This window comes from Physeter macrocephalus, chromosome 6 (assembly GCF_002837175.3).
Source record: "Physeter macrocephalus isolate SW-GA chromosome 6, ASM283717v5, whole genome shotgun sequence".
Taxonomy (NCBI): Eukaryota; Metazoa; Chordata; class Mammalia; order Artiodactyla; family Physeteridae; genus Physeter; species Physeter macrocephalus.
Genome location: NC_041219.1, coordinates 87,768,915 through 87,780,746, shown reverse-complemented (window position 1 = coordinate 87,780,746; position 11,832 = coordinate 87,768,915). Strand labels below are relative to the sequence as shown.

The window sequence follows — 11,832 nt, the reverse complement described above, 5'->3', positions numbered from 1 at the left end:
CATCGGCAGGCGGACGCGCAACCACTGCGCCACCAGGGAAGCCCTAATCAGATCATTCTTAAGCAACCAGTCTGGGTTAGGTCAGAACTGGTGTTAGTATATAACAAGGATTAGCCAACCTTGACCCCTGGCTCAGATCAGCTCTGCCATTTGCTTTTGTACAGCCCATGAGTTAAGAAGGATTTTCACGGGACTTCCCTGGCGGTCCAGTGGTTAGGACTCTGCGCTTCCACTGCAGGGGGCACAGGTTCCATCCCTGGTTGGGGAACTAAGATCCCACAAGCCTCACGGTGTGGGTAAAAAAAAAAGAAGGGTTTTCACATTTTTAAAGGGTTGGGGAAAAGTCAAGAGCATAATACTATTTTGTGATATGTGAAAATTTTATGAAATTAAAATTTCCTTGTCTGTAAATAAAGTTTTATTTGAACACAGCCACTCTTATTTGTTTACATATTGTCTGTGGTTACTTTTGCAACTACAATGGCAGGTTGTTGCGACAGGGACTGTATGGCCCATAGAACCTATAATATTTGCTATCTGACCCTTTACAAAAATGGTTTGCTGACCCCTGATATATATTATTCTATCTCTCAGATAAGCACTGCAAGCCCCAGTGTTAAAAGGAGATTCCTAAGCTTTGAGAACTTGTGTTGGTCCAAACAGCATCTTGCTTTATGCAAAAGATGAAGTTTGAAAAACTGCATATGAATTAAGCATATGTAAATCTAATTATTTTAACAATAAAGTATGTTTTATTGTAATACAACTTGCTGCTTGAAGTATGGAGGATTCACCTTCGTTTCTGGAGGTTTAGTGTAAGCTAGATGTTTATTTCTCTTTGAAGAGAAAAAATATCTCCTGTTTTTATACTTGATAAAGATAGAGGGTATAAATATTTAGAAAGGAGTGATGATAAACTATTCTGTGTGCAGTATTCAGTATCCAAATTAATTATGAAATTTCTACTTCACACATAAAATGTCCATAAGGAAGCCTTTATACCTACAAAACCATCGTTTTAAAATTCATTAAAAAGACCTAGTTTCCCTCAGGATCATCAATCTCTTTCTTGCCAACTCAGCACTGTACTCATTCAGAATCCTAGCTACCTCCTAGTTTTTCTTCAACCAAGGCCTAACAACTTCAGTTTCCTAACGTCTTCCTTTTCCTTTTCCTCTTGTCCTTTTCCCTCACCTCAGACATACAAGCATTTGTTCAGTCACCAAGCAACAGGCATTTCTCGAGCATCTGCTCCATGCCAGGTGCTGTGCAGGCTCTGATTCTGAGATAGGAAACACCCTCAGTGGTTCCTCTAGACCTATCTTTCCATCATGACCAAACTAAACGATGAGAAATTGGGAAGGTGCAGAGTTTGTTAACTTTTAAAAACCCTGTTGCCTATCTTCTTCTAAGGCAGGTAGGTGAATTTGTAAAGGCCCAGCCTGGTAGTTTTAGATCCTGGGGCACGGGCCAGTGCTTCTTCCGCTGTTGCTGAGGCTTTTATGCAGTGTACCCCAGGGGCTCAACTTTCTCATTCACCAGAGACTCCATCCCCCACACCAGGTTCATTCTCTGCCATATTCCCATTGAACTGCCTCTCAATCTGGCACAATAGGAGCTGTAAAGAGGCTCTAAACTTGGAATAATATGTTGCTCCTTGCTGCCTGACCTTTGATAGGTGGTGTCCCTCTCCTGAGCTTTTGTGAAATGCATAGAGGATAATAATCCCTCCTTCACACATACTTCATGGGAATATTATGAGGTTGAATGAGGAGGTTATATAAAAGGCTTGGCATTTTCAGAGAGGGGGGTTGCTATAGAAACACAGAGGAGTACAAGTACTTCAGAGAGGGGGTTTTGGGAAAGTGCGGGGCTCTTTGTTTCTTTGGGAAGCCAAAATATGGAAGAGCTGTAGCTCAGCCCTTGACCTCTTTCAGCCTAACCCCAAGTCTACTACTTCCTCTTGCTTTTAGGATTTGTCTTTCCCTGCAGCGTACCCCACTGGAACCAGTCCCTTCTAGTACAGGAAGAATATTATTGCAGTGCATTCTCACACTGGGGCTGGTGCATTGAACATTTCCAGAATGTATATGGCTCAGTACCAGCACTGCTTTTCTACTGTGGAGAGACTGGTGTGGCTCTGCCAGATTAGGAAAGGAAAGAGCAGAAGATGAGAGGACAGGAACTTTGAAAAATCTGCCAGCAACCGTTTATTGGGAGTGCTTGGGTTGAGCATTATATTGGAGCTGTGGGAGGAAGTGTGAGTGAGGTTGGTTCCTGCTCTCCAAGAGCTTGAAACCTAGTTCTAGGAGTAGGTGGGGAGGGTGGAGGGGAGGGTACAAAAAGAGCTGGGAGAATGATGAAAGACACAAACTCTGAGTGTAGAAAAGGGGAAGCTCAGGGTAACTGGAAATATACCATAGAAAAGTGGGACCTCAGTACCAAATTCAAAATATCGCTGACCTCTGTGGGAAGGAGAGTGTGTATTTGGAAAGGAGTGCAGAAAGGAGCAGTACTGGTAAGGCATTATTTCCTAGGCTAACTGATGGGTGCATAAATGTTTGTGGTATCATTCTTTAGACCTTTTTATATGTCTTATACCTCTTACATGGTTCATTTTTGTGTGTGTTTTTGTGGTGTTTTGTTTTCATTGAGATACAGTTCACAAGCTAGAAAATCCACCATTTTAAAGTGTACAATTCATTGGCTTTTTGTTCACAAGGTTTGCAGGCATTACCACTATCTAGTTTCAGAACATTTTTTCATCACCCTAAAGAGACCCATTTGCAGCGAGTTCCTAATCCCCTCTCCATCCAACCCTAGGCAGCCACTAATCAACTTTCCATCAAGATTTGCCTATTCTGGACATTTCATGTAAATGAAATCGTACAACATGTGGCCTTTTGTGTCTGAACTCTTGTCAAGATTTTGCAAGGCCATGTTGTAGCATGTATAAACACTTAACTTCTCTTTCTTTTTTTCTTGGCCCAGATGTGCTTATTTTTCAAAAAGCTCCTTAAATCTTTCTGAAGTTCAGAATGGGTTGGGAACCATTTTAGCTATTACTATTCTTAATTCTATTATTTGGCTTGGAATAAAACTGATTTTTAAAAGTGTATCATTAACACCTTACTGGGCACTTTTCAGGTAATAATGTACAGTTGACCCTTGAACGATGCAGGGGTTAAGGCCGTGGACCCTCAGCATAATTGAAAATCCACGTATAATTTATAGCCAGCCCTCCAAACATGCAGTGTCCCCCACACCTGCGGTCCCTTAGTGTCTGCGGTTCCTCTGTACCTGTGCTTCCGCAGCCACAGATTCAGCCGACTGTGGATCGTGTAGTACTGTAGGATTTACTATTGAAAAAAATCCACGTACAGGTGGACCCGAGCAGTTCAAACCCATGTTGTTCAAGGGTCAATACATTTTTATTGTGGTAAACTATACATAACACAAAATTTGCCATTTTAACCATTTTTAAGTGCACAATTCAGCGGTATTAAATACATCCACCATGTTGTACAACCATCGCCACTATCCATTTCCACAAATTTTATCATCCCAAACAGAAACTTTGCCCATTAAACAATAACTCTCCATTCCTCCTGCCTGAGGCCCCTCATAAACTCTATTCTACTTTCTGTCTTTATGAATTTGTTAATTCTAGATACCTCAGATAAGTGGAATCATATAACATTTGTCCTTTTATGTCTGGCTTATTTCACTTAGCATGATGTCTTCCAGGTTCATCTATGTTGTAGCATATGTCAGAATTTCAATCCTTTTAAGACTGTAGAGTATCCTGTTATATGGATATATGCCACATTTTGTTTACCTGTTTGTCAGTTGATGGGTTGTTTCCACTTTTGCAGTATTTTGAATAATGCTTTTATGAACATCCATGTATACGTTTTTGTGTGAACCTGTTTTTAGTTGTCCTGGATATATAGCTAGGAGTGGAATTGCTGGGTCATGTGGTAACTCATTGTTTAACTTTTGAGGAACTGCCAACTGTTTTCCAAAGTGGATTAACAATTTTACATTCCTGCCAGTAATATATGAGAGTTCCAATTTCTTTATATTCTTGCCAACATTTGTTTTTTTCCATGTTCTTTTTTTAAATTATTACCATCCTAGTGGATGTAAAGAGGTGTCTCATTGTGGTTTTATTTGCATTTCCCTAATGACTAATAATGTTGAATATCTTTTCATGTGCTTTTGGGCTGTTTGTATATCTGCTTTGTAGAAATGTCTATTCAAATCCTTACCCATTTTTAAGTTGGATTATTTGTCTTTTTACTGTTGAGTCGTAGGTGTTTTTTTTTTTTTTAATCTATTCTGGCTGCTAAACCCTTATTGGATACATGATTTGCAAATATTTTCACCCATCCTTTGGGTTGTCTTTTCACTTTCTTAATAGTGTCATTTGCTGCACAAAAGTTTTGAATTTTGATGAAGTCCAGTTTATCTATATTTTCCTTGGTTGCTTGTGCTTTAGGTGTCACATCTATGACACCATTGCCTAATCCAAATGTATAAAGATTTACACCTGTGTTTTCTTCGATGAGTTTTATAGTTTTAGCCTTTACATTTAGGTCTTTGATCCATTTTGAGTTAATTTTCATATCGGGTGTGAGATAGAGGTTCAGATTCATTCTTTTGCATGTGGTTATCAAGTTGTCCCAGCACCATTTATTGAAGACTGCTCTTTCCCCTTTAAATTGTCTTGGAACCCTTGTCAAAAATCAATTGACTGTAGATGTATGGGTTTATTTCTGGACTCTCAATTCTATCCTATTGATGTGTTTGGCTATCCTTATGTTAGTACCACAGTTTTGATTATTATAGCTTTGTGGTAAGCTTTGAAATGGAGAAGTGCGAGTCTTCAACTTTGTCCTTATTTTTCAAGATTGTTTTGGCTATTTTGGTTCCCTTAAATTTCTATACAGATTTTAGGATCAGCTTGTTAATTTGTGCCCAAAAAGGCAGTTGAAGTTTTGATAGAGATTGCACTGAACCATAACAATATTAAGTCTTGCAATCCATGAGTGCAAGATGTCGTTCCATTTATTTATGTTTTTTTCAGTTTCTTTTAATGATGTTTTATAGTTTTCAGTGTATAAGTCTTATACTTCTTTTGTTAAATTTATTCCTAGGTGTTTTATTCTTTTGGATGCTCCTGTAAATGGAGTTGTTTTCTTTCTTTTTTTTTCTTTTTATAATTTTAAAAACATTTATTTATTTAATTTATTTTTGACTGCGTTGGGTCTTCGCTGCTGTGCACGTGGGCTTTCTCTAGTTGCGGTGAGTGGGAGCTACTCTTCGTTGCGGTGCACGGGCTTTTCATTGCGGTAGCTTCTCCTGTTGCGGAGCACGGGCTCTAGGCACGCAGGCTTCAGTAGTTGTGGCGTGTGGCCTCAGTAGTTGTGGTTCGCAGGCTCAGTAGTTGTGGCTTGTGGGCTCTAGAGTGCAGGCTCAGTAGTTGTGGCACACGGACTTAGTTGCTCCTCGGCTTGTGGGATCTTCCTGGACCAGGACTCGAACCCGTGTACCCTGCATTGGCAGGTGGATTCTTAACCACTGAGCCACCAGGGAAACCCCATAGTGTTGTTTTCTTAATTTCATTTTCAGATTGTTTATTGCTAGTATATGGAAATACAACTGATTTTTATATGTTGGTCTTGTGTCTTGGAACCTTGCTGAACTTGTTTATGAGTGCTAATAGTTTTGTGTGTATGTATTCCTTAGGGTTTTCCATATACGAGATCATTTCATCTGCAAATAGAAATAGTTTTTCTTGCTTAATTGGCTTGTCTAGAACATCCAGTACAGTGTTGAATGGAAGTGGTGAGAGTGGAATCCTTATTCCTCGTTTTAGGGAGAAAGCTTTTAGCCTTTTAACATTAAAAATGATGTTAGCTGTGGATTTTTCATAGATGCCCTTTATCAGGTTAAGGAAGTTCCCTTCTATTTCTAGTTTGTTTAATGTTTTTATTATGAAAGAGTATTGGATTTTGTCAAATGTTTTTCTGCATCTATTGAGATGATCATGCAGTAATTATGCTTTATTTTATTAATATGTTGTATTACATTGATTTTCATATGTTAAATCATCTTTGCATTTCTGGGATAAATCTCACTTGGTTGTGGTGTATAATCCTTATTTTATATGCTACCAGATACTGTTGGCTGGTATTTTGTTGAGGCTTTTTGTATCTATATTCATAAGGGATATTAGTCTATAGTTTTCTTTTCTTGTAATGTCTTTGTATGGTTTTGTATCAAGGCAATACTGACCTTACAGAATGAGTTGGGAAGTGTGCCCTTTTCTTCTGTTCTTTGGAAGAATTTGTGAAGGATTGGTGTTAATTCTTCTTTAAACATTTGGTAGCAATCATCAGAGAAGCCATCTGGTCCTGGGCTTTTCTTTGTGAGGGTTCATTTTTTTAATGCAAGGTGCAGAAGAGTATTTATGGTAGAATCCCATTTGAGAGAGAGAGAGAAGGAGAGTCTTTTTAAGGCTATATTTATGTTATATTAACAGAAAAGTTTTGAAAAGATATATAAGCAGCAAAGGTTATCGTTGGGTAATGAGATGGAACTTGTCTTCTCTTCCTCTTTTTATGATTATGAAAATGTATTGCTTTAAATTAAAAAACAAAACAAAAACAAAAACCTACTTAAAATGGCTAGCATTTGACCATTTGCTTTTTTCACCTGCACGGTGAGATGCTAGGGCTGTGTACTTGCCACTGACCTTGTGTCCTTAGGAACTCAGTCTAGTAGGCCCCTACATCTCTCTCCAGCTTCACAGTCTGCTGCTTGCCCTCTCTATTTTATCTTCCATCAACACTGAATTACTTAGCAATTCTCTGAAAACACCCCCTGTTCTGTGCTACTGTGCCTTTGTATTCCTATGTTGGTCCCTTTCCTTGCCAACCCTTCCTCCTTTATCTGCCCAATTAATCACTCTTAATCTCCACTATCCTTTAAAACCCCTTCCAAATGTTTAGTTACCTGCCTTTGTGAACACCTCCCAACACACTCTCTTCCCTTGCATTTCCCACCCAAGGGGGGAAAAATCTCTCTCTCCTGCTGCCTCATACATTATGCAGATTTTTGTTACTGAACTTTGTATTTACCCTGCATCATAATTACTAGTTCACATATATGTCTTCCCTAAAAGTGCAATTTTATTCAATCTTGTATCCAAGGAGCTTAGCACAATGCTTGGCACAAAACATGCTCAAAAAGATTTTAATTGACTTGAAGTCATGCGACAGGAAAAGGCATTCTGGGTAGGATGAGCAATGAGAGCCAAGACCAAAGTTTAAATTACTATAACCTGTACTGGTTTGGCAGGACAGGAGGATTCATGCCAGGAATGTAGTTGAATGATTTTGGCAACGCTGATTATGGAGGCTCTTAAAAGCCAGACAGAGTAGACTTGGTAGGTAAATAGTGGTGGAATGAAGAACCCTCCTCACCTCCTTCGAGTTTTTGCTCAAATCTCTCTTCTCAGTAGGCTTACCCTGACCACCTGAGAGGGATAGACTCGGAGTTTGGGGTTGATAGATGCAAACTGTTACATTTAGAATGGATAAACAATAGGGTCCTATTGTGTAGCACGGGGAACTATATCCAATCTCGTGGGATAAACCATAATGGAAAAGACTATTTTAAAAAAAAAGAATGTGTATATGTGTATAACTGAGTCACTTTGCTATACAGCAGAGATGGGCACAACATTGTAAATCTACTATACTTCAAAAAAAAAAACCACCCAAACCTGTCATCTGTCCATTCGCCCCATCCCCTGACCCCTGCACTCTAGAGCTGCCTTTCCCTGATCTTCTTCCTTTTTCCATAGCACTTATCACATTTGGTGTAATTTACTTACTCATTATGTTTTTTATTTATTATCTGTCTCCTCCCCTTAGAATATAAGCTCCTCACACTAGGGTGGCCTTGTTTACTGATACTTCCCAAGCACCTAGAACGTTGCCTGGCATATAGTAGGCACTGAGTAAATATTTGTTGAGTGAATGAATCCTAAATTAATAAACTTAAGTATCTTGTCCAGAGCTGGCATAAAATAGTTTACGTATCATTCAAATGTCTTGTTTCTGAAAGGAAAGTTTATTCTGTAAAACTGCTAAGATAGTGTCATCTATTTGTAATGTAATCTGGGGCGGGGCAGGGGGAAGGAGGTGAGGGAAAGAGGTTTCTCTTGCCTTAATATTGCCTGAAGGTTTCTTGCCCTAGACACCAAACTGGGAAGTAAAACTTACAAGTACATTTGAGTTTATTTCTTGCCTAGAAAAATGTTGTTTCATGTGATGATTAATTCCCATGCTTTAATAATTTCTCTCTCTCTTTTTCCACAGACCTTTGTAGTATTAAACAGAGGGAAAACTCTCTTCAGATTTAGTGCCACGCCTGCCTTGTACATTTTAAGTCCTTTTAACCTGATAAGAAGAATAGCTATTAAAATTTTGATACATTCATATCCTTTTCTGCAAATGTGGAGTGAGTGCAGCAGTTGCACGGTCGCTGGTGTGTGTTTCTGAATGTGGACAACTTAATTGTATATTAAGTATTTTACCAATAGTGTAGGTGACTATCCCACCAGTTAGAAGTTTTAAGAGTGACTTCTGCTGAATCCTGAGTTGAGCTTCAGCAAATTCTTTTTTCTTAGGATTATGTCATGGGAGTCTGGAATTTTGTGGATATCATTAAGAGCGACAAATTCAGATGGTAACCTTTTACTGAAGTCTTAATTTTTAAAGCACTCAGACTTCAAGAGTTAGATTATTCAGCTTTTTATATATTAAAGTTCATATTAGAATTTTTGAAAAGCTACTTCTTGAGTTACAAATAATTGAATGAGTGTTTTAGAGATCTGCCTTGAATGTTTTTGATTTCTTGAACAGTGAGCTTAGAAAGTATCTAAGATAGTTTCTCAGATTAAATGACCTCCTTGATACAGAGGTTTAGATCTAGATTGCAAGATTGTTATGAATCTGTTTTGGTATTTTTGCTCCCCTTAAACAGAAAATGCCAATTTATTCATGTGGCTTGACTTTTATGTCTTATTAATATAGGAGAGTATATGACAGATGAAAAATTATGTGATGGGGTTAGCAACTTTGCATAGTGACTTTAAACTTTCATGGTTGGTCTTCAATTTGACAGTACTTAGTCCCATGCTTCAGAGTTTTTGTACCCTCCAAGTAGGATGAGGAAACCAGCAGTTGCTACTTTGTAAATAGGTTTGCTAAGCTTTTGCACATTTTATTAACAGTAAGAGCTTAGCAACCTGGTCTGGAATCTTTGGTTTACAAGCAACATAGATCTGAAATCTAAAGGTTTATACGTAAATAAATAATTCACAATGGACTTCTTCCCTTTTTGTTGGATCAGAAGATGGTGTTTTTTTCTCTTCTAGCCAGAACATGTTATTATTCCCTGAAGAAAAATACAGCTGTAGTGAAGAAAAAAATACAGTTGTAAGAAGTAGTTTTTCTTTTTAAAACTCCCCTAATAGAATGAAGATAGTGAATGCCATTAGCAAGAGAGAGTGAATTAGCAACAAATGAGATATGGCTTCTGTGCTTAGTAAAGTGACAGTTTGAGTTTGAGTAACTCATATTGACCTGAAGCAGTTTAATTTTTCTCAGTAGACAAGAACAGGAAGGGCTGAGAAAGATCCTGGATGGAATCAAAATGGCAACAAAATGATTTGCTACCCATAAACATTCCCAGGCACTTTCAGAATAATCAGTTGAATTTGCCTCGTTACCTAATTCTTAGGAGTACGGTGGTGCGGATGTCCTTAAAATCCTTACCCGATGTACCATAACTGGTTTCCCAGATTGGACAAATTCAGCATACATTGGCTGTTGCCTTGCCCCACAAGAACAATCAGACCTTTGGAAGACTATTAAAAAAAAAAAATCATTAATGACGTGCACATTTCCAAATAATGGGTAGTGCAAGATAATTAACAATAAATGACTACTGAATAATATAGATTAGATTTAATTTATTTTCTCATCTGATGACTTTGGCATCTGGTAGACTACAAGATTTCTGGTTATTGGGCAAAGAGGTATTTAGAGGCATAAGTGGTAAGAGGGAGAAATGTTTATCCAAAACGAGTAGAACAGTGGCAGTGCTTTTGAAAGAAAGAGAGTGGCCATCCTGCTGTGTCCACTCACATTCTCCGGCCAGGTGTGGATACACATGGTGGCACTCTGTGTTCATGGTGTTGACCACAGTTTTCATTATCACCTCGCCTTTTCCTCCTCTCTGTGCTTTGTCTCCTTTCAGGTTACTGATTTAATTCCTTTGATACCCAATGCGGTATGTGTTTGCTTCCTGAGGATAAAAACTGGCCAGATTTTGTATATTCTCCCTTGACTTTTTTCTACAGTATTTAGCATGATCATTATGTGCACTATTTTGACCAACTGTGTATTCATGACTTTTAGTAACCCTCCTGACTGGTCGAAGAATGTGGAGTAAGTAGCTCATTTATTTATTTTTCTGCCAGCTTGTTTTAAATATTTTTAGTCACTGAATCTTGCACTGCACAGCTTATCCACCAAGGAAGAAAATTATTGCCCACTTTTCATGTCACAAAGATGTGTGAGGATACATGTGGAATTTAAGAAATATCCTTAGAAGTCAACTCTAGAAGGAGAAAGTATGCCCTGGAAGTTACTACTCATCACCTCTGCTCTTTCTTATGTTAGCTAATGCTTTGACTTGCTGCCCCATCACCATCTTGTACCCTCAGTTCCTGATGATACTGCCTTCTTCTCCAACATTAGCTTTCCCTTTCTTTTTGACTTGTCTCAAGTTAAAATTAGCTGTGGGGCCTCCTCACCTGGTTCAAAATGATCACGTGCTAGATGGCAATACAGAGTTTTTTCTTTGCAATACCGGTCAGGGCCCAGTGCAACATTCCAGAGTTCTTGGTTTGTGCATTTCAGCAATTTTCATTTGAAGCATCCCTTTCTCTTCCTCACTTCCTTTCTGCTGCATTGGCTGTGTTCTTTCTGTTTTGTCTCTGTTAGTTGAAGCCACCCGTTGGCAAGTGTTATCTTAAAAGATTCATTTAAAGTTTCTGTCTGTTCAGAAATTACCTCAAGATATCCATTTCTTTGACAGGTACACGTTCACAGGGATTTATACATTTGAATCACTAGTGAAAATCATTGCAAGAGGTTTCTGCATAGATGGCTTTACCTTTTTACGGGATCCGTGGAACTGGTTAGATTTCAGTGTCATCATGATGGCGTAAGTCCTCTGCTTACCTTATTGGTGTTCTGGGTGTGATTATGTATGTGTGGTTGTACTCTTGGGTGTGTTTGTATGACAGTTTGTAAGTGTGAGTTTGTGGGCTTAGTTGTATGAGGAATTAATGGATAACCATGTAAGGTGGTATGGACTTATGCCTATGATTCTTGCTTCTGAGGGCCTCTTGTGGTTCAGGAAGTGACAGCATGTATATATAGGAGATGGTGAGCAGAGGCTTTACAGATGGGAGAGAAAGTAGGAAGTGATTTCCTATTGACACTCCCTCATATTTTATTTTCCCCTACAACACTGACCAGGGGTCGCACAATTATCACTAGGCGGCCTCAGTGAAGACCTCAGATTTTTTAGGTGTAAACCTTAGGCTGGATGGAACTCAGTGTCCTGGGTATGTTATATCACGTGTAATTTCATGAGGCTATCCAGATGTTGCAGAATTCAGAGCATATTTTAGAGTCAAAACATGAGCCAAGTATCCAGTCTGGTCACTTGGTAAAGAATTACTGA

At 38.6% G+C, this 11,832-nt stretch overlaps 1 protein-coding gene across 1 annotated transcript in view; it reads left to right on the top strand.

Moving 5' to 3' along the window:
- Positions 1 to 11,832, top strand: part of SCN8A (sodium voltage-gated channel alpha subunit 8) — a 174,878-nt gene that overhangs the window by 75,324 nt on the left and 87,722 nt on the right. The window contains exons 3-5 of the mRNA XM_007100934.3: positions 8,391 to 8,509; positions 10,437 to 10,526; positions 11,179 to 11,307. Coding sequence (XP_007100996.1) covers positions 8,391 to 8,509; positions 10,437 to 10,526; positions 11,179 to 11,307 — 338 coding nt within the window. The remainder of the gene's footprint in view (positions 1 to 8,390; positions 8,510 to 10,436; positions 10,527 to 11,178; positions 11,308 to 11,832) is intronic.